The sequence below is a fragment of the Lepidochelys kempii genome, chromosome 2 (genome assembly GCF_965140285.1).
Source record: "Lepidochelys kempii isolate rLepKem1 chromosome 2, rLepKem1.hap1, whole genome shotgun sequence".
NCBI lineage: Eukaryota > Metazoa > Chordata > Testudines > Cheloniidae > Lepidochelys > Lepidochelys kempii.
In genome coordinates, this window is record NC_136381.1 from 117,034,652 (window position 1) to 117,051,218 (window position 16,567).

The 16,567-nt window shown below is 41.9% G+C and overlaps 1 protein-coding gene across 16 annotated transcripts in view; it reads right to left on the minus strand.

Annotated features, from left to right (window-relative positions):
* Positions 1 to 16,567, minus strand: part of RREB1 (ras responsive element binding protein 1) — a 140,603-nt gene that overhangs the window by 15,019 nt on the left and 109,017 nt on the right. For all 16 annotated transcript variants that reach the window (XM_073332104.2, XM_073332105.2, XM_073332118.2 and 13 more), the window contains 2 exons: positions 10,145 to 10,334; positions 4,338 to 7,089 (listed from right to left, as the gene is read on the minus strand). In XM_073332104.2, coding sequence (XP_073188205.2) covers positions 4,338 to 7,089; positions 10,145 to 10,334 — 2,942 coding nt within the window. The remainder of the gene's footprint in view (positions 1 to 4,337; positions 7,090 to 10,144; positions 10,335 to 16,567) is intronic.

Sequence of the window (16,567 nt, forward strand, 5' to 3'; positions counted from 1 at the left end):
CAGTGTTAAAATGTTAATACCAAAAGCTCATTTTTAAAAACCTACGCCTTAGGCCAAATTTGACCTGACAGCATCCGTTAAAGAATCACTCAGGAAGGTTTTTAATGAGCACACCACTGATTTAAAATATATAAGATTAACCTGCTGTAGACTCAGGGGTCCAAATACACCAGATTTTTTTTTTTAACCATGCACTGCCCCACATGCAAGGAACAAAGTGAAATTAATCATCTGTGAAGTACCCTCTTGTTTGTTTCACTTTAGTATTGGAACACAGAGGAGGAAGACAGGGAGAAAAGCAGAGGGATGAGGGTTGGAAAAATAAAGTGAAGGGAGAGGACAACTTGAGAAAAATCAAATACAGTCAAGCAAAGAAGAATGAAGATAGATAGATAGATAGATAGATAGATAGATAGATAGATAGATAGATAGATATTAAAAGGACAAGGGTTCAGGTGTACTCAGACACAGTGATACAAGCGTGCAGGTACCACTTCTGTGCTCTTCCAAATCAGAGTATACCTGATGCACTGATGCCCAACTACATGCTGTGCATCACAATACAAACCAATGGTATTTCATTTACAGGTCAAATACTTCCGGAGAAAAGTTCCTGGAGTCACAGGGACATACTGAGGTGGAGATGAGGAAGTGGCAGGAAGCTATATGGGACTTGGTAGTGCGAGGGATGGAGCAAAAAATGTGGGAGAGGATGACAGATGGGGAACTTAATGATGGGGCAAGGCACCAGCAATGAAGATGTGATGGTGCTCCGGCAGTATCAAAGAGGAAGGGGCCAGCATGCATGGGATGGGATGGCAAGAAGCACAGACTGTGTTTAGTTATTTTTTTTAAAATAGAGGGGGCAGAAGGGAACCACCTTTTAAAAATGAAAAACATATTCTGATCCTCCTTGGAAGAAATACCCCCACTATTAACGAGCATAAGAGACATATATTTTAACTTTTTCACATTTGTATAACACACTTGCTTAATGTTGGCACGTGAAGCCCAATTTAATGCTTGAAATGGTGGAGCTTTTCCTCATTAGGATACTCATTTGCTAAGCTAACTGGATAATTTAAACAATGGAACAACACAGATTAACAACAGATGGGGAGAGGTTATTCACCACTTCCCCTACTAAATCAATCTCTATTATTTGTTTCACAACAGCTTATTACAGAAATATAGGAAGATTTGAGGACATGGATGTGGTGAGTGGCAAAAGCCAGGACTGTAGGCCTTGCAAGTGAGAATACAGTTCCAAGATTTCCCCCTAACTCCTTCAGATCTGTTGAGGCCAAAACCTTTAAGTGTCTCCTCCACCACTGTCCCAAGTCAGGAAACGCATAGCTAACTGAATAAAATATTCATAGTTTTCATTACAAGAAGGCTAAATAGACTGAATGTTTTTTGACTTGCTCTGAAGTTTAACCTGAGCTACCCAACACATTAAGGAGTTCTGATCTGCAAAAGGGGTTTGGGGAAACAATCTTTTCCCAAACCTTCTACTAACCTGAAGCTGTCCCCCTCAAAAATTCCCATTGCACAGCTTTTACTATCATACCTACCTCTCTGGCACCCAGCAATATTGTATCTACTATACCTGGCTCCCAACAATTTTTTCTATGTGGTCACACCTACGACAGAGGGTCCCATTAATATTTCAAAATATTTATAGCTTGTTTTTGTTATTCACGTCTGCTTTCCTGACCAGTACTTCACGGGCCTTCATATCGCACTCCTCTTCAGTCATTTGGTTTAGTCTCCGAGGCCTTGTCTACACTAGAGTTTTCACCCGTCAATTTTGTTGCACTGGTGCAAAACCCTGAGTATAGGGTTAGCGTGCTACCGTGACCCAGGCTAAACTGCACTAGTGCACTAGTCATAGTTTACATAGGCAAACCACATTGACACAAAGGGTGTGTGCCAGCACTACACCAGCGTCACTGTTAAAAAACTCCGTGTAGACAAGGACAGAGCGTACCAGGATGAATCTGAATAGATAGTAACAATCACTGTAAGTGATGCCATCAGCAGAGTGGCCGCTCAGCAAGAAGGAGGATACTGGGCTAGATGGACCATTGGTCTGACCCAGTCTGGCTGTTCTTATGTTCTTTGCCTATGCTGGGGAGCTGCACCACTTTACGCTCTCAGTGGCCAGCCACAAATTAGCTGTACTGGTGCAAGTCCCTAGGGTAGACAAGCAAAGCTGCTATATGAACTGATGGAGCTCATCCCCAGCTTGGAGTTAAGGTAAGTTCCACCAGTGCACATCATGGTTTATTGTGGTTTCCTCTGTCTACACTAGGTGTCTGACCAGGGCAGGTACTTTGGTTGCTAGTCATTGACAGCTGTAAGCAGAGCAAACTCCAAGAGAAGACACACAGTCTTCTGCCTCACACACTGGATGCATTTCCTGCTTTAGAGGGTGGTGATTTAGAACAGTGCTTCTCAAGCTATCTGACGTGGGGGACCGGCATTTTTTTTTTTCCCAATGTGCGCGCAGACCAGCAGCCGATGGCTTGCGGACCGGCACCGGTCCGTGGACCACCACTTTGAGTAGCACTGATTTAGATGATGATTAAGAGAGACCTCAAACGCCCCTTACCACTGAAAACAAGCTGTGTATTTAGCGAGAGAAAGCAATCTGTTCTGTACAAGGCAGAAAATAATAGCTTTACTGTTGAATGGGTGTTCTGCAAGTTACATGCTCATGTCACCCAAAGTGGTCTGTAACAGGGACTGCTCTATGGGTCAGAGTCCCTTTAAATTGCTTAACTAACTTTTTCCAGCTCTTCCGTTTTCTCTCTTCATTAGAGACACAGTAAGCTATTATATTTTGTATTCTTTTCAAAATGGAGGTTAACTTCCCTACAGTCTTTACAAGCAGTAAACTCCTTTATGAATCAACCCTACCTGGTTAATATAGAGAATTCCCACAGGAGAGAACATTGCTTACAAATGCCTGTTACTCTTATTCTTCTTGATGTCAGGATTTCCTCAACATAAAAGCAAATGCTGAGAGCTTAAACTGCTATTTCTCCTCTTTAAATAAAATGAAAGAGAGACTAGAGGTCCAAGACTACAGCTTTGCTTCTCTCTGTACACAGGATGAGAGTCTACCCATTGCTCTGCTGCAATGCTAGTTGAAAAGGGAAAGTAAAAAGCAATGCAGCATTCACTACAGCATTATTTATTTGTTTTAAAGTGAAAAACAAACAGATCAGTCTCCTCATAATGCCCTTCAAATATAAAAGTTTAATGTTATTTACGCAGCAACACAATATTGAGAAAAAGTTCCAAGGAATATACAGTAAGTCTTGCTTCAGGGCATAAGCCAGCCTCCTACATGTCTGGAGTTAGGAAGAAACATCCCCTGTGGTGCAGGTTATTACACAGCTGATCATTGTGATGTTTCTTGTATCTTCCTCGGAAGCGCGGGGTACTAACCACCATGAGCAACCAATACTAAACTAGAGGGACCATTTCTTTGATCCAGCATGGAGGTTCCTACGATCTTGTTCTGTTATAGAGTTTTACATTTATTTGCTCTCAGTTTTAAAATGTCCTTATATATTTACTAAAGCTGACAAGCCGCTAATGAAGAAAGGCACCCAAACAAATAATCAACAAACACAACTGTTCGATGCATAAACTCATCTTCAGAATAAAGTTAGAACGATTGAAAACTAGAGGGCAAATTCTCTTCCTAAGCACAACAGAGGAACTCCACTGATGTCAACTGAGGCTTACAACTACACTGTGAACTAGGGGCGTGATTCCCTGGCTTGTGTACACATACTCACACTAACTCTCATTGAGCTAGCAGAGACACAACTGAGCTGTGCCGAGGACAAACTGCCTGGGTATGTACGTGGCTCAACTCTTCCTCTGCTGCTACTCCCACGAATATACGGCTATTTATGCTCGAGCTAATGCGAGTATGTGCACACAGAATCACACCCCGAGCTCACAGCGTAGACATAACCTGATTTGTGCCAGAGTTGCACTTCACAGAGGAGAGCAAAATTTACCCCTCAATGTCCATGCTTACAGAAGTTAGGCGAGTTACAATATTATTGAGAAACACCATAGTAGAATGTTGTGTTTTCATACCCCAAAATAATGGGAATGGTTGAGAAGTCACAAAACAAAGAGCAAAACTATTCAGACTATAAACAGGGGGAGAAGAATGAATGAATGATACCCTTCCCTCCCCTCCCTCCAGCTAACATGGCGTGCTGAGTCTCCCAAGAAGTTAGAGTGTCTCTTTTAGGGTAAAATAAGCTCAGTGACTACAACCTAGCCATTACAGCATGAGGCTCTCTTACCTGTGTGAGTGAGCATGTGGCGCTGCAGGGAACTCGCCCAAGGAAAGACTCGGGGACAATAAGGACAGGTGATTTTTTGCAGGCAGTTTGAGTAAGCATTCCTCTTTCCTCTCAGCAGCTTATCATCGGCAGTTTCTCTCTCATCTTCACTTGTTCCATTTCTGTCAGCTTCCTCTTTGAAATCATCAGTGGACTGCAGAAATGGACTAAATTTATTAGTGTCTGTGGTAGCTAGCATCTTCTCTATGCTAGCAAACTCCCCGCTTGACTCCAGGTCCACACCGCTGCTCGCTTTAGGCTTGTTTTTTGTTCCTTTCTTCCTACCTCTTTTCTTAGCCAATCCAGCATCAGCAACAGGAGACTTCTCTGTAACATTTGGATTGTATGACTTCTGAGTAAGGTCACTGGGAAGGCTGGAATCTTTCTGGATAGCCATCGTGATTGTCGCTTTTGGTTTGGAGTTCCCTGATTTATCAGAACCAGCGGAGCTGCTGGCTGCCTTGGGACTGGAGTCTGTTACCTCTGTTTTCAGCAAAGCAGGAGCAGAAGACACAGATGAAATGATCTGGGCAATGGAAGCCAGAGGTGGCAGCTCTTTAGTTACCGGAGGCTTTGGCAAAAGAGGTGGTGGTTTAGGCCTCAAGGGTCGCAGCAAGCCAGGGTTGCCGAGAAGAGCTGGGGAAATGATTGGGACAGTCAAATGCAAGGGACCCTTCGATGGGTGGGAATGTTTGAGGGCTCCATTTTTCTCCACGTTACCATTGGCACTGAAGGCCAGAGGGCACTGCTGACAGTTATAGAGCTTGTCGCTATTCCCAGAAACTTGGTCTTGTTTCTTGGCTTCACTCTGGACTTCATCTTTATCCTTCTTGAGGGCTTTGGGAATCGACAGGTCTATGGGCTCCATGGAACAGTCATAGTGAGACAAGGAAGAGGTGCCAAACAGGTTCTCCTGCTTTACTTGCACTGTGCTTAAGTTTTTGTTCTTTTGCGAGAAGTCTAAAGGCTCGTCAAAGTCCATCGGGAAATTATTTGCAGGTTCAAGTTTGATTGGAACATGAGAAGGTGCCCCCCGCAAAAAGCCATTCTGCGATTCCAGGAAAGACGTGATGGACTTGTGGTCCATGTAAGTGCTGTCCTCCAGTAGTGGAGGGTCTTGCTGGTTCTCCTGAGGACTGCAGTCCACTACCAGGATGTAGTTCTCTATCTCCCTCTCTTGCACGTGTAAGTGTTGCTTGAGGATATGGTGAATGCAGTTTCGCTTGGCTGAGAAGGCAGTTCCGCACTCTTTGCACTCAAACGGCTTCTTCTTCTGGCAGCCGCTGTGAGTCCTCATGTGTATGCGCAGGGCGCGATAATGCTTGAGGTCCTCACCGCAGAATTTGCACACTGTGTCAGGGGAGCAGAAAGCATCCACCATCTCCGCCGCATTGCTGGTGACATACTCAATGTTCTTTTCTATGTCCTTCCTGGTCACTTTGAGGTGCTTTTTGCGCAGGTGCCTCTCACAGTTGGCTTTCACTGTGAAAGGGTAGTGGCAAATTTTACAGATGTACGGCCTCTCTCCACTGTGCGTCCGCAGGTGCCGAATCAGTGCTGCCTTGTCAGCTGCAATGTATTCGCAGATGTTGCACTGGTAAGGGGAGATGCCCAAGTGAGAGCGAATGTGAGCCCTCAAGACACCAGAGAAGGCAAACACCTGGTCGCAGAAGCGACACGGGTACAAGACTTTCCTCATTGCTGGCGCTTTCTTGTTTGCGGCCCCCGCAATGATGGCCTTGAGGTCCCCTTCTGTGACCTCTTGCTTGATCTTGGCTTCCATACTCAAAGGCAACAGGGCTTCTATGATACTATCTTGTTCCAGCTGGGTTTTCATTTCGTGCTGACTCAGTGGCTCTGTCTTGGGCTGAGGGAATAACTGTGAAGAAGGACTGGATTGGTTTCCTGATTTGGACTGTGTAAGGTGAGCCCTGGAAGCGGACTCCACGGAGTTTTTGATCAGCCTCAGTGATGGCGGGGGAAGGCTTGGACTGACGCACCCAGGCGAGGCCTGCTGTGCACTGATCAGTGGAGGTGGCGTAGAGGTCGCTACAACTGTTCGAGGAGCCACCAAGGGCTTTGGCTTCAGTGGAGGCATATGCTTGAAAATAGACTGTACGGGGACAGCAGGTGCCTTAGAAAGCGGCGGAAGACTTATCTGAGGAGGAGCTGAAGAAGCCATCTTCAAGATCTGCTGAATGTCAGCCAGTTCGATAGCAGACTCGCTGGAGATGGGTTTGACCACAATACTGCTGTCGGGCTGAATGATAAAGCCCTTCTGGAAAGGCTGCAGCGATAGGAGCTTCATGTTCTCTTTTGTAGGTGGAAGGACCGAAAAAGAACCTCCCATGGAAGCAGCTTCCAGAGCAGACATGTTCAGCAGGCTAGTGCTGCCAGGTTCCTGAGGTAGGTTACTCTTCAGTGTTCTAAGCTGCATTTCTTGGACCTCATCTTGCATAACCTCCTCCTGTTTGACAGGCTTGATGTCTTTGGTGTGCTGTAGGCCCAAGGACGCCATGTAGACTTTCTGGTCTGGATTCTCACCAGCTGGGGTCTTCATCTGCGGTTTGTGCTTTTCTTTTCCCTGATCAACCATATGGGTTTCTGTGTGCAGTTTGAGTGCCGAATGCATGGGGAATGCCTTGTTACATGTCTCGCAAATAAACCGATGAAATTCACTGATGCATCTTCGTAGATTCGTTTCACACCAGACCTACAAGATAGCCACAAAATAATGTAACTGACCTAGTATTTGAATTAGAAAACCCAAATATCAAACAAGCCTTATGTTTCTGCAGAAAAAGAAAACAAATTTCACTTCTCCCCCCTCAAGAGATAGCAAATTTTATGGCAAAACTTTCTTCTTTTCCAGTGTAAACTAACCTTTTTCAGAACATGAAGATTATTATTATTATTATTATTTTTTACACAAAATATCCCTTTATATAAACAATCAAATAATATCCATCAGAAGTTAACAAGTAATTTTATTAACAAAACAGAGAAATTTAAAAAGGGGAAGGGGGACAAACAAGAGGAGAGAGGTTTACAGCAAGTGAAGTTTATGTAAATTTATTGTAAAACACCTCAAAGGGGAACATATTTAAATTCATGCATACTTCTATTAAGGTATGTGTGAATTAATCGTAGCCCTCAGGGTCCTCTCATGTTGCTAGTATTGGCCGTGTGAGGCAAAGTTTGTCCACCATTGTTTTATACATGCCAGGTTTATTCCAGGACATCATTTTTAAACAGAGGGCTAGCACTATGTTTACAAGTATCAAGGGTAGCTGTGTTAGTTTGTATCCACAAAAACAACAAGGAGTCTGGTGGCACCTTAAAGACTAACAGATTTATTTGAGCATAAGCTTTCGTGGGTAAAAACCTCACTTCTTCAGATACATGGAGTGAAAGTTACAGATGCAGACATAAATATACTGACACATGAAGAGAAGGGAGTTACCTCACAAGTGGAGAACCAGTGTTGACAAGGCCAATTTGATCAGGGTGGATGTAGTCCACTCCCAACAAGAGATGAGGAGGTGTCAATTCCAGGAGAGGCAAAGCTGGTTCTCCACTTGTGAGGTAACTAACTCCCTTCTCTTCATGTGTCAGTATGTCTGCATCTGTAACTTTCACTCCATGCATCTGAAGAAGTGAGGTTTTTACCCACGAAAACTTATGCTCAAATAAATTGGTTAGTCTTTAAGCTGCCACCAGACACTATGTTTACAGAATCTACATTTTTGTTTATTCTGGTATCCTCCAGGGTTTACAACTCAGACAGGCAGGGATAGCAAAATGATGTTTCTAAAAAGACAACATGTTAACGCCCTACAATTCATCTCCCTTTAAAGAAAGGTAAATCCTGTGCAGAATCCTGGAGAATAATTATATTACATTTTTACATACACTATCCATACCTAAAACCATGTGCGTATATATATATATAAAATATCTTATACATGTAGTGGTGATAATTACGTGATAAATTGCATTCATAGGAACCTATGACTACATCATCTGCTTTCTGCCTACTAATCCAGCCCTTCCAGGACAAATTCTAACTTTTCAAACTTCTGAGCAATTTAGTAATAAAAATAATAAAAAAATCAACCTGCCAAAAATGTTCCCTTCTTTTCTGAATGTGGAATTCCTTCATAAAAACCATATCACTCTGAGATGCAGACTGGGATAGCTATACACAGTCCTGCGCCAGTGACAGAATTTAGGTCTAGTACAGGGGTGGGCAAACTTTTTGTTCTGAGGGCCACATCAGGGAACAGAAATTGTATGGCGAGCCATGAATGCTCACAAAATTGGGGTTGAGGTGCGGGCCCAGGGGTGGGAATGAGAGGTTTGGGGTGCAAGAGGGTACTCCGAGTTGGGATTGAGGGGTTTGGAGAGCAGGAGGGGAATCAGGGCTGGGGCAGGGAGCTGGAGCATGGGGAAAGGCTCAAGGGGTGCAGACTCTGAGTGGCACTTACCTCAAGAGGCTCCCGGAAGCAGTGGCATATCCCTTCTCCAGCTCCTATGCAGAGGCGTGGCCAGGTGGGTCTGCACGCTGCCCCATCCGCAGGCACTATCCCTGCAGCTCCCATTGGAGCGTGTAGGAGCTGGAGCGGGGCCATGCCGCGGCTTCCAGGAGCTGCATGGTATGGCCCCCGACCCTGCACCCTGGTCGGATCGGGGCTGAGCTGCGTGCTGCGACCCTGACCAAGCACCCTGGCCGCAGCACAGGAGCAGGGCTGAACCGCATGGTGCAGCCCCAACCCAGCACCCCGGTCAGAGCGCTGGAGCAGGGCCTAGCCGCATGGTGTGGCTCACGGGCCGGCTTAAAACAGCTCGCAGGCCGGATGCGGCCCGTAGTTTGCCCACCCTGGTCTAATATCTTGCAACCTGCCAGAGCTAGAAAACAGAGATTAATCCCACTGAGAAGGAGAGATTACCAGCTTCTTAATGGGGCACTCACTGGACCTGGATGATCCTGAAGTATTAGACTTTTAAGTCAGGACCCTTCAGTATACAAAAATGTATTTCAGGTCTTTTTTTGAGAGGCACTGTAAATTTGTTAATTTTAATTTTCTTCTCCTTGTGAGCCCTCTACATTTGGACTCATGGTAATTAAGGCAGGTGGGCTCTGCAAGTAGAGGGATATAAACAAGATTTCTAGTGCAAAATTTTACAACTCAAAAATACTTACAAAATGCTTTTTTCTGTAAATTCTGTAATACGTTCAGAATTTATGCAGGTATGGGGGTAGCGTAAAGATTTTATAGGCAAACATTTGGGGGACCTGTCTAACCTCACCCAAGGCGTCACCATGCACAAGTAATATAAATTTCACAAACTGATAAAACCTCTATACCACACCAAAATGTACATATAAAGAGCTGAGCAAAACCCATCACGTATTCCTGCCTCCACCATGTGTCTTTTATAGGTATTTTAAATGTGGAACAAAACTAATTTTTTGTTTGGGGGACTGTGAGGAGGAGCGGAGATTAGTTTTTAACAGCCCAAAAAGTTTTCCTTTAAAAAAATATTATAAAAAGCCTTTAGCAAACTAACCTAAAAGGCACCACACAAGACGCCACTTGAGAGCTAACACCGAAAAGAAAATTGTGGAATCTAACAAGGTTGAATATGTTCTATAGCTTTCCACAAAATATTCTACAGCTAGTCCCTGCATTACCCAATACAAAATCCTTCAATTAATTCAACAGATAAGCATAGCTGCGATTTTCAGAGCTAGGGATATAGAATACCTGAGAAATGTGGGGGAATTTCCTACAGGAGAAGTCTGTGAATCCCAAATCGTGGAAGCCCGCTGGAATTGAAGGATTGTTCTGAATGAAAGGCTTTCCCAATGGGTCTCTTGGAAGCTGCTTGTGAATAACTGCATTATGACGCAGCAAACCCCGATGAGTGCGAAAGGTAATACAACAAGTGTCACACCTGGAAAGAAAAGGAACAGAGTAAAAAGTCACGGAGTGATTTTAAGTGTAAGGAGAATGGTCATCTTTTCTGTCATACTAACAACTTGGTAACAATAAATAAAGTTGTGTCCCATAAAATGCCTAGTAACACAAATAGGACAGTTTTTAATCCTGATCACTTTCTACCAGCTTCTGGCTAGTACAGTAAGTTCACAGGAAGTTCAAAGAATGCAGCACATGTAACCCGAATGTCACATGTTAACAGACAATGAAGAGAGACTGGGACCGCAGCATGCTGACACTGTTCCCATTGTCTCAAACAATCTACTTTGATAGCTTTATGTTGTTTAGTTTAAGTACAAATTCTGGGACTCAAGTGCTACAATCATCATAAAATCATAGCGGTGGGGAAGGAAGGGATGAGAAGTCAAACTGAAGTCAGCAAGCACCAGAGATCATATACTGATAGGCTTTTTAATTAGCTTATGCTCAAATAAATGTGTTAGTCTCTAAGGTACCACACTCCTTTTCTTTTTGCGAATACAGACTAACACGGCTGCTACTCTGAAACCTTTTTAATTATTGTTCACTGTATTACAGAATTTCTACTGACCCTATCAACAAACTTCTATGTATAAAATAGCAGAAACTATTTTACACTCCACTTCATTGTCACACTTCCATTGTTTCAGAGTAGCTGTAGTTCACAAAAGCTTATGCTCAAATAAATTGGTTAGTCTCTAAGGTGCCACAAGTCCTCCTTTTCTTTTTGCGGATACTTTCATTGGTTTTCCTAAAGTAACACCACTACCTCACACTTTCTTTTACATTAGAGTATAACCTCTTTGGAAAAAAGCATCTGAAGCAGATTCAAAAGTCTTATATTATATACACACAACTCTCATAGTCAATGTATCCCAAAGACTGATGCAGTAGCGAACACATTTTGATACCATACCCACACCAAACAATATTTGCACAAAGCTGACTTGCACTATAAATGTCACATTTAAAATTCAAGGTTTTCAGAATGCAGCAACATTTAGACAACATGCCAAGATCAAGTGTAAAGAACTTGATTAAATATCTGGTATCCTAGATTTATACCATAAAGAAGAATTCAAATCTCAACACTGTAAATAGTAAGCAAAACATTCACACTGAATTCAGACAAAGACAGATCACTTCCATCAGCAGTACCTTGCCACTATACTGTCAACTTTGCATTAAGATGTCCTTTTCACAGAAGCAAATGCCAATGAACAACAGTAATTTAAACTCTGCCAGTGGAAATTTTATTAGCAATATTTGCACATTAAACCCTATTTCTTGCATTCCTGCCATGCTGTGCTCCAGAGTGAGGTTTTCTGCAATAAGAGACTTACCCACAAAACAGTGTTCAAGTCATTTTTCCCTTAAACTGCTCATAAGAAGAATTTTTTTGACATCCACTATTACTAGTACTGCAGAGTCCCATTAATAAAAAGTGTAAAAAAATAAAAATCATCACTAGCTAATCTTCTAACCTGACTTCTGCTACGCCTTACCTAAATGCATGGCAGTTTTACTGAAAGCACAATAACGGTCTTCAAGGTGAGAAAACATCCTGCAATTGGAAAGAGCTTCTCTGACAAAGTCCTGAAACAGTCCCCTTCTGTCCTGACCCCTAACTCACTGCCATTGCTACTCTTTTTATCACTTTACAAACTTTCATGGAACCTTGTTTTTTAAATTCTTCTCTGAAAACAAAGAGATAACCAAGTCACCCACAAAGTAGCTGACCTCATGTTCCCCAAGTGCTGAAAGAAACGAGTGTGAAGTATATGTAACACTGCTTTTGTTATCATGCTGTGTAGAAGGATAGGACATGAATATTATGCTCTTGAGCTTTAATCTGCTTTATCTCCACTGTCAGTTCACTTGCATATTACCTTAATAATTACTGCCAGCATACTGTCTGCATTCAATTAAATATGGAATCATACACATTTACAAAGCAATTGTTTACTTCAAGGGGTCTGCTAAATGTGATGACAGCCTTTGGTCATGCTAGAGAAATACCAATGTGTTAGAGTTCTCAATATCATAATTTGCAGCTGTTCTGTTACTAGGCCTGTGATACCTGTTATTCTATGATGTAAAGCTTTGTCCTTTCTTTTTAAAAAACAAAACACCCAACAAACCCCATGTGTGAGACCACATGGGAAGGAGTGCGTCAAGGGTTAAATAATTACCAAAAGAACTCATATAAACATAGAGGCATAAACTCTTAGAAAAGATGACATGTCAAACATGAAAGCAAATAGTGTCATCAGTAACTTTCCATGGTGCCAGAACAGAGGAATAAACTTTAAAGTATTGTATGTATTATTACATAAGGTTCCATGGCTTGCAATATAACCTAGCTACTTTGATCAGAAAGTTCATTCTGCTATGTCTTATTATTTGTTTGTACTGTGGTAATGCAAATAGACTCCACTCATAGATCAAAGCCACAAACACATAAATTTGATAGAAGTAAATTTTGTTTTCTATACACTCTAACCTTTCAGATGCAATATATCCTAAAGCACATTTTATAAAGGGATGAGTTAAATACAGGTAAAAGATGTGCCTGGAGACAAACATGGCAGCTATCGTGCACTCTGCAATAGCTCTGACACAGCTCTGGGCATTAAAATCTGTTTTATTGAGAGGCAGGAAACAGAGAGTATAGAGCTCCCTTTTAGTATTTTCAAATGGTGCCATACATTCTTTAACTTCCACCTGAACAAACTAAATAGGAATAAAAGGGTCTTGTCTCCACTTAACATATCTGACAGACAGCACAGCTAATGGAGCAGCTTTGTCTCCTACAGTACCACAGCATCTGGACAGAACATAAGAGTTCTGTAGGGAGTGCTAACAGCCAGTTCAGGCTGACATCTCAATGATGCACCGCAGTCCTAGCATCTTATGCCCACTCTGTGTGTGATCTATACTGGCTGCCTTTATGCTGTCCTTGTTAGGTTTCAGAGGTCTCGTCAGAAACAATACTCAAGATTCTTTCTTTGAGCAGAGTCCCGATAGCTGTCTGTGCTCTTACGCCATCTACAGTCTTAAGGATTTGCTAGTCTTGCCTCAGGTTGGCAAGAGACCTGGTTGAAAAATGGCAAGTGTTCTCCGTTAAACTTTAAAAGGAGAAAAATGTAGGAAAAAAATTTGGATTTTTTTTGTTCCCTTCCTTCTTCCCCGCGCTGGATGGGGAGAGAAAGAGGAAAGAAAAAAGTCAAGTGATTTTTGATTTGGTTGGAAAACCCTTTTTGTTCATTAAATGTTTTGACAAAAATTTCATGACCAGCTCTAGGTAATACTGCCATTGCTATGCTGGGCCCTAGGATGTATAAATCACTGCCCCTTGACTGAACATCTTAAAGAAGTATTGGAGCTGTGTGAGACAGTCAACACAGTGGAGACAAAGGCATGTCCTGCTCTCCTCTCTCAGAGGCAACACACAGATTAGATTCTCTTGGGGTTCAGACTCCTCCATCTCACAGACAGGTACCAAGGTTCAGGCAGTGAATCAGAGAGGATCGATCTCAGGATTTAAATTGCACAGTGTAGTGAATAAAAATTCTGTCTCACACTCAACACCTGTTGACATGGCTTCAACTTAGAAAGCTGAAATAAAACCGGCATGAAAAGTCATCACCCAGAAACTTTTGGAACAGCCTCTATCAGCCAGAGACACTTAACTCCAACAGGCCAATCCTAATGCCTCCCAGCTAACTCTTGGCACCTTGTTTCTAAAATGCTCTCCAAGGACAATGGAGGTCATTGTAAATCCATTCTTGATGCAGAGCAATGCAGACAGAGCTGTAGGCTCTTAAGGTCTCCCAGGATTTGCAAACCTCACTTGGGCTTGTCAGTCTTCATTACAGAGTCAATGTATAGTCATTTTGCCCAACACTTTTTCATTAAGTGCCAAGGACCTCTGAGCTCTTTGTGTACAATTAATTTACCTTTCAATGCAATGGCACCACAGCTGTACAAACGAATGCCAACTCTATGACAAAGACATACAGATATTGCTACACTTTATATTGTAACTGATAAGGGGAGTTTCATATTATACCAGTGAATGGTCAACAACATACTAACTATCTTCATATTATTCCATTTTAAAATAAGTTGTCATGCTTGACAATACACCACATTGTAAATGTGTTGTTTTTTTTTTAACTTATTTTATTTTATTTGTTTAATTTAGGAAGCCAGGCCTTTATCTTCTTGCTTTATGGACAGCATTATCTTTCATCTTTTAAATGAAAAACCACATACAAATACAATCTTTCTAGCTGAAAACCATATTCCTAAGAATCAAAGAAAATAGCTTAGGAGAACGCTTAACTTTTTTTCATCTGTGCTTAACGGCTTTGGAAAGAGTATGAAAAAAGACACATCAAATAAAGCATTTGAAACATACGGCAATACTTCAGTCACAGTGAATTACAGTGAACCCATTACAATTCATTACACAGTGAACCCATTACAAACTAACAAGTATGCCCCATGTCCATTGCCAAGTCAAATAAGGATGGGATGATTACGTAAAACACAGATAGAAGTCCACAAAGGATTTTAGTAGAGTGACACCTGAACATCTGAAGAAGGTAAAGATATTGTACTTGCAAAACAGGTTTCCAGCTGTACTTGATGTAGGCTGGAATTGTTTTAGAATTTCCTAACATTTGCTGTCATTTTCTATAAATAGGAATGCAAAGTGAACTTTATCTCTGCAATTGAATATTTCTCCAACTAGAGCAGTGGTTCTCAAACTTTTTGTATTCGTGACCCCTTTCACACAGCAAGCCTCTGAGTGCGACCCCCCCCCCATATAAATTAAAAATGAGGGGGAGTAAATGTAATTTAATGGGGATTAGGGCTGCCAGCCCATGGAGCGGGCAGCTTGCGACCCCCCATGGAACTACCTTGCGACCCCCTGAAGGGTCATGAGAACCCCTGAACTACAGGCAACTAAGCGAACAAAAAAAAAGAATATTTGCAGTGCACCTGTGACTGTTTCATAATGGGCCTCACTTTCAATCTCCTTGCACCCTGTGCTGTCCTTCAGGTCCATGCCAAGCGGGCGAAAACATTCACATTCTGATCTGGTAGCATTTTATACTCACTTTACTTTGGTGTAAAAAGTGAGAGAGGGGAAAAACAGGCTCCAGAAGTTACGGGTGCCAACCACTACTGTAGATGTGAAACACCACTGTAAAGTGGGGTTGACTTGGAGCTTAATCCCCATTTTTGGGCCAATGCATCACCTCTACATTATTATAGTACAGGTTTGCAAGAGTAGTCACACTGGTGCAAATTATCTTAATGTAAACAAGCCCTAAATTTACAAAGGTGAGGAATAAAATGTACCATTTAAAGGAGAATGCTGATGTGGAAACATTAAAAACACTTTAAGGTCCTTTTGAGAAGTAGTCAACTCTGGGTACCTTGTTCATGAGGCAAGCCAAAATGTGCAGCACCTATGACTAAAGTACATATGCAAGAGAGGTTTACATAAGCAGGTAACTAGTCATTATCTTATTCTCTGGGCCAATTCTAGTTTGTCAGCAACGTAAATAACTTTTTTTAAAAAATGGAATGACTCCTTTAAAACAAGATGCAGAATCACCTGTATGTGTAGTTCACTGTAATTTTTAAGTAAAAGACTGTACAGGCAAATAGCAGACACCTAATTTGAACTCTCTTACAATTTTAGATTTCAGTAGTCAATGTCTTTCAAATTCTAAATTATTATACCTCTACCATTCTGTGACTGAGAAATTAAAATAAATACTAGCCTCTGCTTTACATAAAAGACCTAGATAAAAAGAATGTTTAAATGTTCCAGAAGCATAAGCTTTTAGATGACTAAAATGTAAAATTCTCAGAGCTGTGTGGATCAAAACAAGGCTGTTGTGCAAGTATGGAAGCAAACAAAAGCTATATTAGTTTCCAGTCTCCATTTAAAGAAAGACTAGAAATTAGATGAAGCTTTTTAAGTATCAGAGGAGTGAAGTTTTGGAATAGCCTTCCAAGGGAAGCAGTGGGGGCAAACGATCTATCTGGCTTTAAGATTAAACTCGATAAGTTTATGGAGAAGATGGTATGATGGGATAACATGGTTTTGGTAATCAAATATTCATGGTAAATAGGCCCAATGGCCTGTGATGGGTGCTATTAGATGGGGTGAGATCAGAGTTACCCAGG